Source organism: Carassius auratus, chromosome 6 (genome assembly GCF_003368295.1).
Source record: "Carassius auratus strain Wakin chromosome 6, ASM336829v1, whole genome shotgun sequence".
NCBI classification, from domain to species: domain Eukaryota; kingdom Metazoa; phylum Chordata; class Actinopteri; order Cypriniformes; family Cyprinidae; genus Carassius; species Carassius auratus.
Window position 1 is genome coordinate 8,920,422 of NC_039248.1, and position 22,402 is coordinate 8,942,823.

Here is a 22,402-nt window from a genome sequence, read left to right on the forward strand (position 1 = left end):
AAATAATACATTATAGTGTCAAACTAATTTAATTTCCTCATCATTTAATAAAGTTTATTGTAGCGTTTAAACCAGAGCATTTTCATCTATCAAAAAAAATTTGGATCAGTGTGTGCCTTTACTGATCATATTCCACATATTCCTAACTACTCTTCCTGGATTCATATTATTAAGCCATCCAAAAGCCAAATATCTCTTTGTAAATTCTATGAATGTAGTTTACACTAGTTGACCTCAGATAATGAGATTCTAAACAAAAGCTTAAATTAAATTTAGGATGAAATAGTAAACAAATGAATAAATATGAACTAATGGATCTGCATAAAAACTCAAACTCTGCAATGTGATTGTTTGCCCATCCTGCTCGGTTTCATCACATAATTAAAGCGGTCATGAATTGCTATTTTCTGTCCTGTTTTGACCCCCCTCATCAAAACGCTCTGTTTTGAAGGGGTGGATTGTAAACTTGGAAGTAAATGCCCACTGCTATGATTGGCTAACAGTTGTGTATGTTTGACAGTCTACTGCATCCTTCATATGTGGACGCTAATGTGATTTAGGTTAAAAAGGCATAAAAAGTCATTACACGTCAAATTATCTGTAATATACAAAGCAATAGTGTTTATATACTGTATGCAATAGTGAAAACAGTTACTCACACTTATGTTGAGTGACATTGTCGGCACAGCATCGTCTTTTAAAGTTGCAATCTTTCCGAAAATCCTGCATTGAACTGTGACTTGTTTGTAAACAAATCTGTGGTAAAATGAAGTGAACAAAGGACCAAGTTCTCATGACGCAGTCTAGCACTTCATTAAAAATAAAGACAATCAAATAAAGTATAAAAGCATTCGGTTTCTGCGTAGACCTATGTTTGCAGTGCTTGTTATTTACACTACATGCACAAATTATGGGCAGCGATGTAGAAGCAGGCATAATCTGATGACTTTCTGACTTATATTTAAGATTCCAGTTAGTGAGATCTTATTTGTATTACTATAAGTAATAAACAATAGCATGGGAGGCATAAAATAAGTATTTTTGCTTCAAGATCAGTCATACCCGTCTATCCCATTAAGAAGGATTTTTTTTTTTTCAAATGAGAACAGCAAGGAGTTTTAAATGGAAAGTGAGCATTGTAAAGCCTTTAATCTCGCTCAAGGATCATTTGAAAAGCTTTTTTTTTTTTTGCCACACACTTCTGACTGAGTGATTGAATAACATTCTATTTGAATTAAATAATTGAATATATTTTTTTAAATAAATAAAGTATGAATGGCAGTATAGTTTACTCAAGTACAACAGTTTATCTGACCTTCATATTTCAGTAGAATTAAGATGTAGGAATGGTGGTCTTCTCAATCTTCATGCTGAGAAGGACACAAGAGGCAGGTGGAATGGACAGATTTGGAACAGGAGAGGGGAGAATCGGACGTGATGCAGGAGATGATGGGAGAAAAGGAGAGAGAGGTGGGCAGAGGTGTTTATGGAGGGAAAGACTGAAAAGGAAGGAGAGCGAGAAGGGGGAGAGAGCAGATGACAAATTGAGATGAATAGATGTAGTCCGGTGCAACAGTGGGAAGCTGGCTTATTAATAGAGAGAATTAGAAAAGCAGGCTGAGTCAATCTGCACCATGTCACCCTGTATCAGCAAGCAATCAGAGACACACAAACACACATACACACAAAGACAGACTCACACACACTCTACAAATTCAGCTTCACTTTTGCCCTTACTCTTCCCTATGCTCACTCTAACATCCATTGCACACAAGCTTGTATATAGGCCTATACATATTTGCAATAACTTGTATTGTAATGTATTATAGAGTACATTTAGCCCTGAGTTATAAATCATAGATCATGTTGTCTTTATGCGATAACTGATAGAAATTTGAATTTGTAGTCATTTATTACTATCGATATGATCACTCTATTATCATATCATATATATATATATATATATATATATATATATATATATATATATATATATATAATCTAAATTTGATTTAGATTTCATTTAAGATCTAATCAATTGTTTTAGCCATTTGTTTATTGATTTACTTTCCTATTACTACATTTATTCATTTATTTAATTATTTTACATTTCTGAATTTCAGCACTTTTCGCAATGTGTTTTTTGCATAGTATATCTTTGCATATATTTAATGATTTATGTACAGCGTAGAGTTGAGTTGCTCTAAAAGTTTTCATGAGTTATGCTAATGTGACCTCGGACACATCAAGCAGTTGCCAGTGTGAGAAGTTGACAAGGTGCATCATGGGAGGTGCTCTATTGATCAAGAGGCAAAATGGCGACAAGTCCTCCTTGGATCTGCCCCAATGAGCTTTAAGCATCAGAAACCATGGACAGGCATTCACATAAACACAGGCAGGCAAGCAAAATTTTAAACAGGTGATACAACAGTTGTTCTCAATAGATTCCAAATTTATATCAAAAATGTATTTATTCATAAGAAAAAAAACTAAAACACATAAGTAGCCTTAAACCTACAAAGAGATGGTGCAGAAAGGCTACAGTGTTACACAAGCATGCACATGAGAGAATATGACTGTCATTTCTCTTCCAAGGCTTTAGTGTAACCTTCATCCTGTGTACTTCAGAAAACCATTTATAGAAGTATAAATGAGTACTTTTCGTCTGTCAAGATTTCAAATGTAATTTAAGATCAATTAATCGCAAGGATGCAACTAGAACAGTATGCGGTACTGTCTGTCAAACTCATTCTTCAATAGTGAAGTGTTCAGTTTTGACTCAAAATTGTGTGATTTAAAGGGGGGGTGAAATGCTATTTCATGCATACTGAGTTTTTTACACTGTTAAAGAGTTGGATTCCCATGCTAAACATGGACAAAGTTTCAAAAATTAAGTTGTACGTTTGAAGGAGTATTTTTGTTCCCAAAATACTCCTTCCGGTTTGTCACAAGTTTCGGAAAGTTTTTTTCGAGTATGGCTCTGTGTGACGTTAGATGGAGCGGAATTTCCTTATATGGGTCCTGAGGCACTTCTGCCGGAAGAGCGCGCGCTCCCGTATAGCGAGGCTGAGCAGCACAGACATTTCACTGATCAGAGCGATTCACTGATCAGAGCGAGAGCGTCGCGAAAAGTCATAAAAAAAGTGTGTTTTTGGTTGCCAGGGCAAGACAACCCTGCACAGATTACCAAAAAAAAAACAGCAGTAAGGGACCAGTGGATGGAGTTTATTTTTACAGAGCATCAACGGAGTTGTGCACGTGTTTTTGTTTGTTCCCTGCATTTCGAAGATGCTTGTTTTACAAACAAGGCCCAGTTTGACGCCGGATTTGCGTATCGTTTATTTCTTAAGGATGATGCAATCCCAACGAAAAAGGGTCACGATCGTGTGTTGGAACCGCAGGCGGTGAGTAAAACTGCTTAAAATATCTCTGCCTCCTTTTTAGTGCGTCCCTTCCCATGCCGGAGACCCGGGTTCGAGCCCCACTCGGAGCGAGTCGTTGCTGCTGCTGCTCTCGTTCAGTTTCAGCCTCGGGATCTGATTCTGGATCATAAATAAACGGCTGAATCTGACTGTTAGCCATGGTTTGTTTTGGATGATGGTTTTTCCCTCACGGTAATGTCACAGTTTCCACATGCTCTCAACGCAAAAGCCTACTGGCGCTCGTGATTCTTTAGCTCCGCCCACACGTCACGCCTCCAGCCGGTCGTGTTTTTCCGGGAAAAATCGGTACAGACTATCTTTCTCTTATAAATATAATAAAACTAAAGACTTTTTGGAGTTATTAAGGATGCAGTACTACTCTATAGGTACTGTCACGCTGCCAGTCTTTGTTTTCCTGGGTGTTCCCTAGTGAGCTCACTTCCCCTTAGGCACTTCACCATAGGCACTTTAATTCCGCTAGTCTGGTTGTGTCTTCACAGTAATTGCACTCCAATTAGAATCGCACAGGTGTTGACAATACTCTGTCATTAGTTTCCCTATATAGAGCTGTCTTTCTCTGTTGTCATCATGGAGTCCTTACCCTTTGTGTCTCATGCTCTCGTTCCCCGAGACTTCCTCTACCTTCTTGTTCTTCTGAGTTCCCCGTTTCATCCGGTTCCCTCTTTTGGTTTTTGTTTGTCTCTCATGACTGTTTATTTTGTATTTACCCTTCCGTTTAAATAAATCCCTTACCTGCACTTGGATCCACCCTCTCTTTGTGTTTCATCTAAACCCTACCGTGACAGAAGGACTCCATCATCAAGGATCCAGCGGTATGTCTGCTGCCATGTACTCATCAGCCAGCAAGCGTAATGGTTTTGAGGGCTCTCGCCTAGTGGTGTTCTGGGGGACCAGGGGAGGTCGCTCCGGAGCAAGCGGTCGAGAGGAGGTCCGGCAGCGATCGCCACTGTGGCCTCCCATCGATCCGAGATTCGGATGGGGGCGGCCATTTCCCCAAGATGTCCCGAGAGGAGAGGGGAAATGCAGATCGGCTGAGCCAGCGCCGTGGTACCAGATGGCCGCCAGTCCTGTACAGCGGCACCAAATGGCCGCCAGCTCAGCGCCACAGCACAAGATGGCCGCCAGCTCAGGCCCACAGCACAAGATTGCTGCCAACTCAGCCCCACAGCACAAGATGGCCGCCAGCCTAGCGCCACAGCCCAAGGTGGCCGCCAGCCTAGCGCCACAGCCCAAGGTGGCTGCCAGCCTAGCGCCACAGCCCAAGATGGCCGCCAGCCTAGCGCCACAGCCCAAGATGGCCGCCAGCCTAGCGCCACAGCCCAAGGTGGCTGCCAGCCTAGCGCCACAGCCCAAGATGGCCGCCAGCCTAGCGCCACAGCCCAAGATGGCCGCCAGCCTAGCGACACAACCCAGGATGGCCGCCAGCCTAGCGCCACAGCCCAAGATGGCCGCCAGCCTAGCGCCACAGCCCAGGATGGCTGCCAGCCCAGCACCACAGCACAAGATGGCCGACTCAACGCCACCGACTCTCCATCGTAGAGGGCGGAGGAGGAGACAGGCAGCTACTGTTCCTCAGGACCCGGAGAACGTTCCCGAGCGGGCCGCTGCCATCCATGAGGCCATTCCCGATGCGGTGCCCGCTGCTGTTTCGGAGGCGGTGGCTGAGGCTATTCCCGATGCGGTGCCCGCTGCGGTTCTGGAGGCCGAGGCGGTGCCCGCTGCTGTTCCGGAGGCCGAGGCGGTGGCCGAGGCCGTTCCCGATGCGGTTCCCGTTGCTGTTCCGGAGGCCGAGGCGGTGGCCGAGGCCGTTCCCGATGCGATGCCCGCTACTGTTCCGGAGGCCGAGGCGGTGCCCGCTGCTGTTCCGGAGGCCGAGGCGGTGGCCGAGGCCGTTCCCGATGCGGTTCCCGTTGCTGTTCCGGAGGCCGGGGCGGTGGCCGAGGTCGTTCCCGATGCGGTGCCCGCTGCTGCTCCGGAGGCCGAGGCTGTTCCCGAGGCGGTGCCCGATGCTGTTTCCGAGGCGGTGCTCGATGTTGTTCCCGAGGCGGTGCCCGATGCAGTTCCCGAGGCGGTGCCCGATGCAGTTCCCGAGGCGGTGCCCGAGGCGGTGCCCGAGGCGGTGCCCGAGGCGGTGCCCGAGGCTGTTCCCGAGGCGGTGCTCGATGTTGTTCCCGAGGCGGTGCTCGGTGTTGTTCCCGAGGCGGTGCCCGATGCAGTTCCCGAGGCGGTGCCCGATGCAGTTCCCGAGGCGGTGCCCGATGCAGTTCCCGAGGCGGTGCCCGAGGCTGTTCCCGAGGCGGTGCCCGATGCAGTTCCCGAGGCGGTGCTCGATGCAGTTCCCGAGGCGGTGCTCGATGCAGCTCCCGAGGCTGTTCCCGAGGAGGTGCCCGATGCTGTTCCCGAGGCGGTGCCCGATGCAGTTCCCGAGGCGGTGCCCGATGCAGTTCCCGAGGCGGTGCCCGATGCTGTTCCCGAGGCGGTGCTCGATGCAGTTCCCGAGGCGGTGCCCGATGCAGTTCCCGAGGCGGTGCCCGATGCAGTTCCCGAGGCGGTGCTCGAGGCGGTGCCCGAGGCGGTGCCCGATGCAGTTCCCGAGGCGGTGCCCGATGCAGTTCCCGAGGCGGTGCCCGATGCAGTTCCCGAGGCGGTGCCCGATGCAGTTCCCGAGGCGGTGCCCGAGGCTGTTCCCGAGGCTGTTCCCGAGGCGGTGCCCGATACAGTTCCCGAGGCGGTGACCACAAGGCCGTGGTGGTCTTCTGCTCCGCCCTGGGGGACTCTGGCGGTGACCACGAGGACGTGGTGGTCGTCCGCTCCACCCTGGGGGACTCGGGCGGTGACCACGAGGACGTGGTGGTCGTCCGCTCCGCCCTGGGGGACTCTGGCTGTGACCACGAGGACGTGGTGGTCGTCCGCTCCGTTCTGGGGGACTCTGGCGGTGACCATGAGGACGTGGTGGTCTTCTGCTCCGCCCTGGTGGACTCCGGCCTCGACCACAAAGACGTGGTGGTCTTCCGCTCCGCCCTGGAGGGCTTTGACTTTGACCACAAGGCCGTGGTGGTCTTCCGCTCCGCCCTGGAGGGCTCTGGCCTTGACCACACGGCTGTGGTGGTCATCTGCTCCGTCCTGGTGGACGCCTCAACATGTCCTTCATGGACTTATGTTTTGTGTTTTTTGAGTTCTGTTTCTGTCTGTTCCTTTTAGTTTAGTCTGGCCCTCCTTCCCTCCCCCTGAGCCTCCACCTGTCCGCCTCCCTCCTGGACTCCTTGTTTTGTGTTGCACCTTTCCATTTCTCCTGGTTGCTCCTGTCCCTGTTTTCTGTCCCTCCGTCCCTCCCCCTGGTCCGCCGCCGTTCCACCTCCCTCCTGCCTCTTTTTCTGTTGGGGTTTTCCTGGGTTTAGGTGGAGCATCTGGTAGCTGCTCCGTAGGGGAGGGGGTAATGTCACGCTGCCAGTCTTTGTTTTCCTGGGTGTTCCCTAGTGAGCTCACTTCCCCTTAGGCACTTCACCATAGGCACTTTAATTCCGCTAGTCTGGTTGTGTCTTCACAGTAATTGCACTCCAATTAGAATCGCACAGGTGTTGACAATACTCTGTCATTAGTTTCCCTATATAGAGCTGTCTTTCTCTGTTGTCATCATGGAGTCCTTACCCTTTGTGTCTCATGCTCTCGTTCCCCGAGACTTCCTCTACCTTCTTGTTCTTCTGAGTTCCCCGTTTCATCCGGTTCCCTCTTTTGGTTTTTGTTTGTCTCTCATGACTGTTTATTTTGTATTTACCCTTCCGTTTAAATAAATCCCTTACCTGCACTTGGATCCACCCTCTCTTTGTGTTTCATCTAAACCCTACCGTGACAGGTACTCGAGGAAACGAGCATTTCACCCCCCTTTAAAGGGATATATACAATATTCTGGCATGAAACTCTAGATGGATTATATTTTTCTATTATCACATTTGTTCTATTCGACCATAAGTAACCTGCAAAATGGACATCACTGGATATTCACTCGTTTGAATCGAGCGTGTATTCCATTCAAAGGGCATTAAAGGTGTGAGAGACGAGAATTTAAATTGTCTTTATTTACAGAGGTATATTATGTCACACTTTTCTAATAAGTTTTGTCTGTGTGTAGACGCTGCAGGCAGCAGTGCAGCGCAAATCCATGAATTAATGTTCCCAGGTAGTAAACTTCAATGGATTTCCCCTGCTCAGGGCATAGGGAGCAGTGGACACTGTGTAGGGATCATGTCAATTGGAACATAGTTAATTCACGTAGCTCTCTTCTAAGGAGCTGGTTATCTGAATCAGGTGTGTAAGATAAGAGAAACATGCAAAATATGCAGAGCTGGGGGCCGCAAGGACTGGAGTTGAAAACCGCTTATGTACATTACAATGCCAATCCCATAAATACAAAGTTCTGGCATGAAAATCTAGATGGCGTAATAGATAGATCTAAATCAATATGACATCATTTCACATGTCCCAGCTGATTGGTTCTCTCCTGTATCGGTAGCCAATGAGCTTGCTGCTCAACATTCAAATACTTGGCTATGTTCGCTGTAGCAGTAGGGCACTTCAGAAAACCCTCCACCTTCCCCAGCTCCACCGGTCTGATACAGGGTGATCATGTATGCATAGCTATGGGGGTTATTCATTCATATATGTTATATGTGAAGCAGCAGTATTTCTTACATGCTCACAGCAGCATGTTGTTGATGTATTGGCAGAAGCAAGTCTCTGACTTGCTTCAAGCAGCAGCAGCAGCAGTGTAGCAAATCTATTCTGCCAAGAACAAACACATTAACATTGTCATGCCAATCCCTCAGAGAGTTGTCCTGACAGAAATATAGTTCACTCAAAAAACATATTTGATGTGGTTTATATGTAGAAAAAAAAATCAGTTCATCATTTGAACTCATCTATTTACACTGAATTAGTTAGTTAGAAATTAGTTCGAAATTAGAAAACATTACCATTTTTCGTTAAGGACTGTGAAATCATCAATAATCAGAACAGTGATTACATGTGCAGGAAACAACCCTTTAATTAGAATAAAACCACTGTACAAATAATGTACAGTATAACCCAGCAGGGGAGGAGAAACAACCATGACTGTTTCTCCAGCAGTGCAAAAAAGTATGATGAAAGAGAGAGGAGAGGTGCTTTAGGACAATAGATTATAGCGACTGGCAAAGGAAGATGGTGATAGAGATATAAATGATGGTGAAAGTGGGATGATAGGGAAAGAGTAAGATAAGAGCTAAAGTGTGTGGGGGAGGTTGTCAGTAGCAATGTGTCTATCACTGCTAATGAGCTCTGAAGGCTAAAGAAACAGAGACACTGACAACAGACTTGAAAACACAGCTAAACTGTCTTTCACCCTACACACTGTCATTCTCTCTCCCTCTGTCAAGCTTTCTTATCATTTTCCCCTCCCTTTCCCTCTTTTAACATCACCACAGATGAATGCAAAGATGACTTCCAATTTTTTTCTGTATCATAATCAGCCATAATGAACACATATCTTGCTACTATAACTGATGTAATTGTAAAGATGCCTAAGCAGGCTTTAATAAGTAAGTTAATATACTGGAAAAGAATAGGTTTGCCATGGAAAGTGTGTTCTGCACTCAGGGCAGTCAACTCTTGAGGGACATGCAGTGAAGAGAGAGAGGAGTTAAAAAGGGGTTGAATTTTTTAAAGACAATCAAGATTTATATATATATATATATATATATATATATATATATATATATATATATATATATATATATATATATATATATATATAACTTCCTATAAGATGAAGATGACCCCACATTAAGAGGTCTGTATATAGAATAAGTGCATGCACATTTGCAGAATGCCCTAGGACATGTTCTGTTTCTTTTACTACTCATGCAATTTATGCACTTTTTCTCCTCAGTTTATGCTAACACATCTCAATGTGTTGAATTTAAACCACATCAATGTGCTATATCTGTGTTTGTTGACTTTAAAATACTATGAAGGCATACTTAGCCTACATTAAAATCTATTATGTGCATTATTTGTACATATTGCTCTCCAGCATTTGCTACTAGAAATTATGGTTCTGTATGACTCAGGTTAATGGTTCCTTGCTGTAATTTAAAATGTTGTGCCATGATAACCAAATTAGCAAATGATTACATTACTTTATATCCCTAGTAATATATCGGGTGATACATCATCATCCTGTACATGCTAAACTCTTAATATGTAAGAATTTAGCAGACCGTACGAATTGTACACTGGGCATCCTACATTCTCTATTTAAATGTAGGCTAGTAGTTAGACAGACAGCTAATTTTACAGTCGGTCCTATATTTCTTGCTGCGACCATCCCTCACTCCTGCTAGTAGTGACAGCATACCAGTACAAGCTGACTTATTTTTATAAGTACTAATTGGGTAGACAGCAACCCTATTAGGATGCACATCTCCTCGGGAAATCAATTTCTTGATCTGCGGAGACTGGTGCAAGTGAGCGCGAGCGCGTAATTGTGTGGAAGGCGGGGGAGCGCGCGACAGACATCCCGCGGGTGGAAGTGCCTCTTCCTCACACAAATCGAACAAGTGAGAAACTGTTGCTTCTGGGCGATGTCTTAACAAAAATATTGCTATTGTCGACTTTTAATTTGTTATTATGTCACCCAAAAATGTCTTTCAAGCGCCAGTAGGAGTTTAATGATCCCCAAATAGAGGTAGGTGTGTTTAAAGTGAACTGACTTGAAGAAGCAGAAAAAGGTTGCAAAGAAGCGGCAAAAGGAGAAGACAGGAGATATTTCAATCTGACAACGGTCACGGCAGAGTGACCGTTAAAGAAAAACCCGAAGGCGCGAGATTCTTTGACATATTCTGAGCTGCTCGCGCACGAGAGAGGAGCTGCGGTGTCTCGCGGAGTTACTCATCAATTTTCATATTGTCTGGGAACTTATTAGGTAGGTAAATATCTTTTTTTTTACCTTCGTCATTTGTTTCTTAATGTTTTACAAACTTTTAATATAAATTTCCGATTATATGTTTTTTTAACTGGAATCAAATTGGGGGACAAAATCAGGAAACATATTAATGGCTTAATGAGCAGCCTAGTGACATAAAAAAGTTAATATGCGCATATACTGGCATTTGAATGTAACGTTAAATGGACAAGACTTGGAAACAATCAGCTGACACAACATTGATTGTTATCTGATTATTTAAATTAAGAAATCTGTGATTACTGATACTGTTTGTAGTTTCTTTGGAGATATATTGAGTGTCTGTGATGCCAACTCTGATGGCATGATTATAGTCATTCAAATAACAATGATTAATACTATATGCATGTCACCAGGAGACCTTGTTCATAAAAGCTTATTTTTACAGTTAAATTCATAATATTGAACTAATAAAATAATAGCACAGCACATTCTCAATAAGGGTCAGTGAATCCGTTGGCAGCTCTTCAATGATGTGTCATAAGTTTTCCAGTTCATCTAATTTAGCTCTTTCTATGTTTCAACTCAGTGAGAAACATGTCAAGATGCTAGAGGAGGTTGATCTTGGAACCTGAATGTTATTTCGCTGAAGTTTGATGAAGACCAGCGGGAACTGAAAATCACCCAGAGTGCTGTGAGCCTGATTTAAAATTATATCTTACCATCCATTTACCATCGGGCTTACAGGACATTTACAAGCAAAGAGCGTATATGCAGTTGAAGGTTTAAGACTGTCAAAAAAATATACAGAGTGGATTGTTGAGGATAAATTTAAATCACAGTCACAGCTTTCTTCTGTGAGAGGAGGGCCCGAGTGTGTTTAAATGCTGCAGTGGACATGGACTTTTCTGGGAACTTTCCAGAATGTTTCTTGAACTTCTCATGGAAAAATAAGCCACACAGTTGTCACTCAACCAATCTTTAAGGAAACGCCACCGCCATACAGCAACCCCTGAGAAAAATACCTCCACATCTCCTGATAGAATCTCCATCCACGGACAAACATTTGGAGACACCAAATCCCCCATGTTACTTATATCAGACAAGTGATATATATTTATATGACAATATAAACCCACTGGATCATCCAGAATTGCTGTTTATATGGAGCAATAACTGGGTCTGGTGTGTGTCACTCAGAAGAGGTCGTGGTTAGTGGGCTGGTGTTCATGATTTTGAAATAGTAAATGCAAGCAGAGGAGGAAAATTGCTTTAAAAATTGAAACTTTTAAAAGGAATTGAACACAGACATCCTTTAAGACTTTATTCCATATAGGATATTTGATTTGTTTGTTGCTGACAGTGGATTTTTTTATATATCGAAAAACAATTTATTTTTGCTCATTCCTCAGACAAAGCCACGTTTCATCGTATCGGGGTCCCTTGTTAACTTTTCTATCTCACCTTAGTGCTTTTTATTTCCCAGTGTTCATTCTGGCCGGGCCTGTTTCTTCTAAAGGGGAGGAGGACTTCCTCTCTATCGCTGCCTCGCGCCTCAGCCGCAGGAAACGCGTTATTGGGGCAGCAGTGGGCGTGGCCATGGTGCTGGTGCTACTGGTCGCTATTCCGCTATTGGTCCACAGCACCAAACTGGGTGGGTCTGGAGGTGGAGGTACGCATTATGAGATGCTTGGAAGCTGCAAGATGGTCTGTGACTCTTTAACGCCCACCAATGAACTAACACCTGTTTCGCCTCCTCCTCCCGACACCCCAGGACGCAGAGGAGGAGGCAAGTCAGGTTTTCGTGGAAACCAAGGGCCACCAGGCCCCCCAGGCCCACGTGGGCCACCTGGAGAACCAGGAAAGCCAGGTCCACCTGGACCTCCAGGACCAGGCCCAGGGGGATACATCCCATCGTTCTACAGCCCCAAAATTGCCTTCTATGCTGGTCTCCGCAAGCAACATGAGGGGAGTGAGATACTCAAGTTTGATGATGTGGTGACAAATGTAGGGAATTACTATGAGCCTACCACAGGCAAGTTCACCTGCCCTCTTCCTGGAATCTACTTCTTCACCTATCACGTGCTCATGAGGGGCGGAGATGGAACTAGCATGTGGGCCGACCTCAAGAAGAATGGACAGGTAGGAGGCTGTGTGTGTATGTGTGTGTGTGTGTGTGTGTGTGTACACAAGGACTGTGAGCCCTTTAGAGCTGAATTGAGAATGCCTTTTAAATTCCAATTCAACATCTGAATTTATATTAAGGGAGCAAACAAGATTCAGAATTAGATTTCGAATGTAGGAAAACAGAATTTATATAAATTAATTAATTAAAAAAAACTGTAAATGTAGTTTAACTGGAAAAGCAGTTTGTCAAGACTAAGTGAAGTTTACAGAGAGATGACAGACAGACAGATAGACAGACAAATAGATAGATAGACAAATAGATAGATAGACAAATAGACAAATAGATAGATAGATAGATAGATAGATAGATAGATAGATAGATAGATAGATAGTCTGTTATATTTAATATATCAGCTTATTAACCGTATTTAAATTATATTAATTTTTGTGGACAGCTGAAAAAGAAGACTTTATTTGAATTACAATGAGAAAATTAATTGTTGAATTACAATCCAGTAAAAAATTGTGTTTCTTGTGGACCATGGCCAATTCAATACAAATTCCAACTCATAAATTGAAAGACAGCCAATTAAGTTAGTTAGTTTTTAGAGTTAGTTTTGCACATCCCTGGTGAAGACTTTGGATTCACTCTGTGCAATGGAAGAGTTTGCCAACTAAGTTTTTAGTTGTATTTTAAGTAGACAATGTCAGACGTGAATGAATTGTAAAAAACAAGAGTGTGATTTGACTGAAATATCAAACAAATATTAGATTCGCCGGCAGGATTAAGAAATGCATTTAACATTCAAATAGGATCCAGTAAAGCAGCTTCTCAATTATTCAGCAGTCATTTTCTCAGCCTATCACTTGAAGCCTTGCTGTAGATACCTACAGTGGGGGAAAATCGGCAATGCGAACATATATATATAGAGAGAGAGAGAAAGAGAGAGAGAGAAGACAATGACGACTTGCGAAGAGTATAGCATATCAAAATGGGTTCAAATATGATTTGATTTTGAACAGTCCACTTTAACAGAATTAACTATATATATGTTTTCATTATTTTAAGAATCAGAAATAGCATAATCAGTTTCTGATGAAAAAGAGGACATTTGTAACACACACAAACAAGCAAACGCTCTCTCTTTGACTCTCTCTGGAGTGGAACGAAATGCAACAGCTGGAGACAGTCCTCACAGGACCCGTGGATTTAGAATAAACGAAAAAAGTAAGGAGAGAAAAAAACTCTCCATCTGGTGAAACATGACACGGATCTGGGATTCAGGCGCTCTCAACTCAACCGCTCAGTTTTGATTTCTAGTAGTGGAACAGAAAGCAGGGATTATCCAAAGAGATATAAAAATTCCCTTGGCAACATGTGTTTACATACTGTGTGTCTGTCTTTCTCACACACACACACAGATTCCTGGAGCTTTTGGTCCTTTGTGACAGATATATCTGACAGGAAGTGATGAAAGCCCTTTAATGAGACTGTAGAAACCTGTCAGCTTCCCTTCATCGCACTTCCATTAACATGACATAACACCTGCCTTTAATGCCCTTTGTCTGTTCATCATGATCCAGCACAAAAGAAACTGATTGTAGTCAGTCCGCAGCTTTGGGATCCAAAAAGTTTATCTGTGAAATACTAGTGGTGGGACTAGTTATATGATCCTTCTCTGCAAACATTATTGATTCAAATGCACAAGCTCTGCATGTGAAGCCAAACTCATGCAGTGGATTCGCAATTTAAACCAGCAGATTTATCCTTAAATATATATCCCTCCAAAAACACACCTCAGTGTTTGTTCAGAGTGGTAACATCTAAACAAGTAATTGGTTAAATTAATGTAAAAAATATTATATTAATATTAGAATATAAAGTGAACCAAAATACAATGAAAAATCATTTTGAAATCTCATTTGAGAAACTGCTACACAATTCAACCTTTTGAATTCAGTTTCAGGACAAACTGAGACACTTTTTGACTAATATCTGATCAAAAGTTACCTGAATTGACTTTATAAGTAATCGCAAAATTAATACAGTCCTGAATGCTGCACTGAATGCTGTTACTCGGTTTGTCTCTTAGAGGAGCAGCATGTCTTTGCTACTCATATACTAAAAACATGTTATCGCTGAATATACAATAGCTCATGCGCTGCAGGCCAAATTCAGACTGCTCAGGATTCAACACAGCCTCCATTAACTTGAGGACGAGATGCGGAAAGTGAGAAGATGAGGAGAGTAAGTATTTATTGTCATTCCAGTGATCTCCTCTTGTGCTAAATCATTCATGTCTTTAAGATGAGATTCCCTCTTTTCCACCTGGGCCACACACAAACACACACACAGAGCCACACTCTGCCAAATGTCTATCTCTGCCCTCATTAATTATCTCTCCCCTTAGCTAAATTATTTAACCCATCTCAAGGTCCTCTCATAGCATTCTCCCAAACATACCACACCGACATGAGTTTGGAATCGCTCTTAAAGGAATAGTTCATCCAAAAATGAAACTTCTGTCATCATTTACTCACCCTAATGTCAATGCAAACGTTTCGTCAAAGAAGACATTTGTCCACAAAATTGACACCCAATGGAGTCCAATATTGTTTTGGACCCTGCTGACTTTTAATGTAATGACACAAAGAGTTCTGTCTTCTTTTTTGTGAGGTGGGTGAGACTTTTCATTTTCAAGTAAGCTGTTGGAAAACCTGCCCATAACACTGTAAAATTATATTTACGCTATATTTATTATAGCTTTTTTTAAATAAAAAAGGCAAAGGCGAAACCTGAAAGTGAGAGCCCACCCAGATGAGCAGGGTGTGCGATGGGAGGCGGCAAAATGGTGTGGGATGATAGAGAGATGAACAGAGGAGAGGAAGATAGATGGCTAATCAGAGGAGAGCCGACAGAGAGGTCGGGAGAAAGTGTTACTGCGAGGCCAGAGACACAGACAGCATCAGATCAGTGTAAGTAAGACAGATGAGCAAAACGACAGAAAGTGTGAGCGCATGTGTAAGTGAGAGACAGAACGAGAAAGGACTGCTGACCTCATTGCAGGTCATAGATTTACACAAGCTGATACTATAAACATCTATGATCTTCCATCCAATACAGCCTGTAACTGCAGCGAGATTCTGGCAGTTAGTTTTATTTTTAGAGAACTCTGAATATTAATGTATTTGTGAAATGCCACTTATTAGTTGAAGTTTGGTTCCTCATGGCAGGGCTAGATTGCATGGGGCTGAATAAGAAAGGAAAACAGCATCTTGAGGGGTGCAGCCGGGAGCACAATGTCTACAAATTAATGTCACTCAAGTAGAATACCCAGAACTTGTTTCTCATTACAAATTCAATTAATTAATTCAGTAATTGATTCTTGCCTATGTAAACATGTCTCTTCTCATCCCACTGTACGACTTGCTTTTACTTTGGGTTCAGCTTTAGCACTTCACCTCCCCGTCTCTTGCAAAAATCTCTCCCTCTCCTTGGTCTCGTCAGAGTAACACGGCACTAATTAAGGTGTGATTCAGAGAAGTTGTTAGAAAAGCCTCGAACATCCTGTCAATTACACAGCAGCTAATGAGTTTACATCCTCTAATTAATTAATAAATATAGTTAATGAGGTAATCCCACAGTACCTTGACAGGTTTTTGCAGCTGTTGCAATAGATACTTGTACACCCCTTTTCCCTGTTTACGTATCTGCACTTTCTCTGCGCCTTGTTTTCTTCTTTTGTATCTGTACAGTAGCTCTCATTTTCTGTGCTTTCACTGCCCTTTGCATGGAATAAAGGTTAATCTAATATGAACTCTATGAATACGTCTGTGTTTGTGAGGAGGCCCATTCAGGAGAGGACAGACAGTAAAAAACATACATGAAACATGCATCATGCAAGGCACTTACATTCTCAAGTACTGTTATTTTTACTAGTTAAAGGACATACTAAGAAACACACACCTGGAGCCTTTAACCTTGAGGAGGGACTGTGAAAAGAGACTGACAGTGAAGAAGAGATATGCAATGCTGCCATTATGGAAATACTGGTAAATTTGTTTGAAATGTTTGTGGCGAACAATTTGGCACATTCATTTAATTCATTCTCGTTTCATATCAGTGATGCTCTCAATGTCCACCTCTGCTCTCTCAATTAAACAAAGATTAAAAAGAGAAAATGAAAGATGGAGATTTATAGAGAACAAAAAAGAGAGAAGTTTCAAATTGCATGGCTTCATATCCACCTTAGATTATGACGCAAAACTGATCTTTCTCAGTTCCTTTTTCTTTCCATCCAAGCTTGTTTCTGACCAATACATATAAGTGAAATTAAAAGTACTTGCATCAGATAAGCGAAGCAAGTAAAATCAGTCATACATGGAGCCCTGCAGTCATATAACCAATTAGCCTTTTAAATGTTACTCAGAAATGGAATTTGTATGAATACAAAATTGCAGGAGATAAATGGTTCATTCATGAACTCATAAATCACAGTGTTAACCTTTAGCAGTGGAGAACATGATATATTTTGAGGTTACAGACTGTGGTAAAGCTACATGCCCTCTGTGTATGCAATATATATATATATATTCCTTTTTATTTGATGATAAGAAATTTACTTAGTCATGAAACTTTATGAACATTATGTACAGCTCAGCTGAAGTCCACAGATCTTTTTCACAGGAATAAACACATTTATGTGCTTTTATTGCCAAACAACTAAAATCCAAAGTAACGTAATTTTAAAATAAATAGGGCTACACTCCTGAAAAAAAAATGAAAATAAATTTAAAAGCAGCAGAAAGCCCTGTGCCATGTGTAGTTTATTTCATTGGCTTTCATAAAAGTCAGCTAAAATAAATTACGTCTACAACCAAATGAAATAAATTAGATTCACCACCAATAATTTGTGTATTTCTGTGTATTATTTTCACTTCTGACAATTGGATGTTTTTCTGAGTGTAGGCTATTTGGTTCTTGAATTTATTCAACAAATATTTTTGCATTATCATCACGCTGTTTCTGTCAGAAACTGTCTGTATAGTTTAAACCGAAGACCTGCTATTTAATCTGATAACGGGTCATTGAAATCACTGGGGGAACAACACAACACACATGCTAGCTCTCTATTTCACACACACACACAGTTAATACTTGGTGACTCCATTTGACCGGTGGTCGGTACGAGGCTCCGTTTATTGTGATACAGTGGAGTTATTGAGGAGTGGGCCCCATTAGGAGCAACAGCCGAGCCACTGCGCCGGGCAATTACCGAAGCAGCGAGGCCCTGACGCAGCCCCAGGCCTCCCGCGGGAGCTGCCACCTCGCGCCGTTAATCAATCCGATTTAGACTGGACAGGGACACGAGCCAACACGAGACGCGCAGTGGAGACACGCGCGTGACCTGCATTTTATTACGATTCCAGCTGAAAAGATGGATAGATGCTGCAAGGAATGAACAGATATGGGGGAAGAGGTGCTGGGAAAAGAAAGATGAGGGGAAGACAGGGATAATTAATGAGTAGATGTGAGAAGAATTAAGCACAACTCAAGAAAACGTCGATCATTTGGAGACACGACTGAAATATATTTGGAAAACATTATTCTTCAAAAGTACAAAGTTTATTATGGGTAATGTAGGATTAAAAAACAATAAAATAATATATATATATAGAGAGAGAGAGAGCGATTATAGATTATTTGATGGTAGCAGACCTTGGATGGTAAGCAGTGAGAATTAAATAAATTTGAGGTAATACTCATTAATTATACACAGGACTGGAAGCGTTAATTATGCTTTGATTCTTACATATACAAGGATCATGCATTAATTATCAGTGCAAAAATTAGACTTTGGTTGAAGCTGTATAGACATTAATCAGTGTTTTGAACTGAAATGTTTGAGACAGGTGTGTTTCTTTTAATGCTGATGTTCAAAAAAATTATTAAATGTTAGTCGTTGATTTTTTAGTCCTCCCTTTATCTTGTAGGCTACCAAGTTTTTTTTTTTTTCTCCTTCAAATAGCCTGGTTGGTATGACTGTGAGTAATTTAATATTGCTAAAGCCTGATATATGCAGAAGAAATGGTTTTATATGAGTTTAACATTTTAACAAATTTGTCAGTTTTTACATTGTTGTTACATTGGTACATGTTGTGTTTAACAGCCTTTCCAATGAATTACACACCACACACATGCAACACACAGATCAATAAGCCTTATTCCCTCGGACCTTGGTCTGTCTTGGTCTTTTGTTCTCTCTCTGTTCTGTGGGAGGAGATGAGAAATCATAAGACATGAGGGAAAGACTGTTTGCTAGAGAGAGAAAGATTGCCAGTTTCCAGTGAGGTTAAAGTATTTAAAGGCATCTGCACACTGACAATTGGTAGAAGCAGACAGATATCATATTTAAAAGATTTCAAGATGTTATTCACTGAACACTTCTACTCTTTCTCCCCTGAATATTATAATGTACTCTACCTTTTAATAAACTTTAAAACCATTTATTCTCTCTCATTCCATCTCTTAGGTGAGGGCCAGTGCGATTGCTCAGGACGCCGATCAGAATTATGACTACGCCTCTAACAGTGTGATCCTGCATTTAGACGTGGGAGATGAAGTCTGCGTGCAGCTGGATGGTGGAAAAGTGCATGGAGGAAACACCAACAAATACAGCACATTCAGTGGCTTTCTCATCTACCCCGACTAACAAATACAAAACATTCCTAAATATAAATATATTATCACATATTTAACGCCATCACATCAGGCCAATTGATAGACAACAACATCTGATACAAGCGATACAACATGATATAACGCCAAGAGAAAAAAAACTGCTAAATGAACTTAAAAACTGATAGTATACTTTATGATTATAGGAACAAAGTCAGCAGCATTGGTAACCCATTTTATTTTATTTTAATATATGATGAAATTCAAAGTGAAAAAGTATATTTAAAGAGAAAAAACATATGCCGGGACTTGATTTTATCCACTGGCAATTGACTGGACTGTAAAAAGTGGTCTGTTTATGAGTGGTCTAAACTCAAAATTTTGTCTACTTCCATAAAGTTTTAAGCATAAGCCTCAATAAATTTAAATTAAAGAAAAAAAAGTATTACTTAAGTTACTGCCAAAGTATTAAGACAACAAACATTGTGTGAAAACAAATCTTAACAGCGTGAAAAAATAATACCAAAAAAAAAAACGAATAAAGAATATCAGTGACTACTAACTAACTCATTAACAATATACCACAAAAAATTATTCTAAAGAAGAAAAGACTATTTTGGATGTGAAGCAAATTATAACATTTTTAATGAAAGATTATGTAGACAAACTTTTTTCTTTGGAATAATGTACACAGATTAATTGATCACAATAACACTACGTGAATTAAAGTAAATATAATTAATTAAAATCTGATTTCATGTTGACTTTAATCGAGTTATAGATGCTCTGTATTGACTTTGTACTGCTAACAGTCATCTTGGTCTGATCATGGTGTATGTGTTACTTTTAAAGGAGTCATATGATGCTACATGCACTTTTACAAGTTGTTTGAACATAAATGTGTGTTGGCAGTGTGTGTACACAACCACCCTAAAATTAATTGTTTATATTACTCAGATCTTTACCCCTTTCTCAAATCGAGCTGATCTTATGTATGTGTGACATCACAAAACAGGCCCCTCCCACAATACTTTGTTTGAAAGAAGCGTTTCAGCACAGACTGGACTGCTGTTTCTTACTTTAGACCAGTCCTGAGTGACTGTCATTAGTCCACCATTGTTTCACCGCCGGAGCAGATGTAGACAAGAATGACTCCTAAGATTGAGGTGTTCTGTTGTTGGATATAATAAGAACACAGCAGTCATCATTTACCCCTGACATCTGGGCCTCTGAAGACACAGTGGATTATGTTTGTTTTTGAAGAGAATTTGCCCCCGATCTACATAAATGAGTCTATGTTTGCGCGAATCATTCGTGATCCAGCTTAACCCACAGTATAAGTGGGTGTAAGTTTTTTTTTTAATGAATCTTTGCAAATCGACTTTCCAAAAAATTTGCTAATTAGCAAATTTCAGGATTAATGCTGCTAAAGTAAACAGCCCCTTTAGAGAGCATCTAGGAAGAGAGGGGCGGGGTCAGCAGAGCTCATTAACATTTCAAGGTAAATGCTACAAAACAGCTTGTTTTTGACAGGCTAAAAAGGTGTGTTTTACACTACCACTGAGAATTTTTAACCAAACTATGTTACAGACTTCATATCAACTTGTGGAAAATGGGTATCCGATTAAGGCAATTATCTTGAGAGTCTTTTCTTTTAGCCAACCAATGGTGAACATAACGATTATTTAGTTAATATTTTTCGTGTGAATTCTCTGAATCGCAGTGTCAGGCTTTTTCCAGTTAACACAATGACAGTATGTTTTGTTCAAAGCTCATCCATTTGGTTAAAAAAAAAAACTACCTTTAAGGATTACCCAGAATTATCTTGTTGCATTTTAATAGATCACCATGCTCCCTCTGCACCATTATGTTTGTGCGTGCATAACTTCTAAAAGGCTTTATGCATTTCATGGCATGGAAACTCTTTAGCGTTTTAGCCTTTATGTTGACTAAGTATGTACACAGTGTCATGGAGGAACTTTGAGATTATTGTGAAATTATAAATAATAATTATAAATTAACCTCTCTGTATAATGCCACAAACATCCTTTAGGATTGATTAGTGGACTTAACATTTAAAGTGACCTGATCCATCCGTAACCTGAAGACAGCCAGTTTCTTTGTGTGTGTGTGTGTGTGTGCATGTATCAGCGATGTATGTGATTCACATGTGTGTCCATATCAATATAAAATGTAAGAAAATTTTCTTCTAAATATCTGACTTGTAGATTGATTGCTGTTGTAAAGCCTTGCAGTTGTGTAATTAATCATTATTATAGACTTTTAATCTGGCATGTTAAAGACTAGACATGCTGTAAATAAAAAATAAACACATTCGTGTCCATCTTTCTTTCAACTTGCCTTCCATTTTTAATTAAAGCAGGACATTTAATATTCTGAGTGGTTTATTTTGGTTAAGTGTGTGTATTTGAACAGCCTGAAGGCAAGAAGGCCAAGCAATCTACTTAACTAACCAACATATAATCAATACATGCCTCCCTCAATATGAAACTGAGCTTCAGAACTCCCATAAAAAGAATGCATAAGGTAGAAAAACATTTAAAATAGATTGAAATCAAGAACAAAATTAGCTATTTGAAAAAAAATAAACACACTCTATGCTTTTCTCAAACACACTACTAATTAGTCCGGAAGCCATTGACAGTGTTGATTACTATTCACTGTCTCACACACGCACAATCAGACGCAGAGACTTTTCCTTGGTAATGAGGGGAGATAGATGGCTAGGCATCCTTTGAACGACAATAGTTAAAAGGTCAAAGAGATTGGCTAGACAGCAACACCAAAACTCTCTAAAAGTATGATAACTGACAGAAACAAGGTCAGGAAGGAGAATTTTTCACTGTTTGTCCATCTACACTGACATTGCAGGTCTTTACAACTTAAATTTTATGTACACAAGGCCAGACTTTAAGATGTAATTTCAGAAAACACTGAAGACTGAAAGATCCTCACAAACACATCTTGTAAATAGACATGAACATCAAAACTTTATGCAAAAGACAGACATAGATAGATAGATAGATAGATAGATAGATAGATAGATAGATAGATAGATAGATAGATAGATAGATATTTTTATTCAAGTCTGTAATGTATGTTATCATACAGTAAGCACAATGCAGTATTTGATTATTCAGTGCACATAAATTTAAGAAAAGTTACGAGATATCATATTTATACTTAAGCATGTTT

At 41.0% G+C, this 22,402-nt stretch overlaps 1 protein-coding gene across 2 annotated transcripts; it reads left to right on the forward strand.

Annotated features, from left to right (window-relative positions):
* The first annotated feature begins 10,032 nt into the window (after positions 1–10,032).
* c1ql4b (complement component 1, q subcomponent-like 4b) lies at positions 10,033–21,564 on the forward strand. 2 transcript variants are annotated; one of them, XM_026260094.1, is made up of 4 exons: positions 10,033–10,401; positions 10,970–11,074; positions 11,867–12,522; positions 19,041–21,564. In XM_026260094.1, exons 3-4 carry the CDS (start codon positions 11,980–11,982, stop codon positions 19,218–19,220), a joined length of 723 nt encoding a protein of 240 aa, XP_026115879.1. In that variant the 5' UTR covers positions 10,033–10,401; positions 10,970–11,074; positions 11,867–11,979; the 3' UTR covers positions 19,221–21,564. The 2 variants fall into 2 exon arrangements, with proteins under 2 accessions (XP_026115879.1, XP_026115880.1); XM_026260095.1 differs by lacking the exon at positions 10,970–11,074.
* The last annotated feature ends 838 nt before the right edge of the window (positions 21,565–22,402 follow it).

What these genes read in the sequence shown, in the direction of transcription:
- c1ql4b (XM_026260094.1), top strand. Translation starts at nt 11,980, where the DNA reads ATGGTGCTGGTGCTACTGGTCGCTATTCCGCTATTGGTCCACAGCACC. An exon ending in ACCTCAAGAAGAATGGACAG is followed by an intron (nt 12,523 to 19,040) that starts GTAGGAGGCTGT and finishes TCCATCTCTTAG; the next exon opens with GTGAGGGCCAGTGCGATTGC.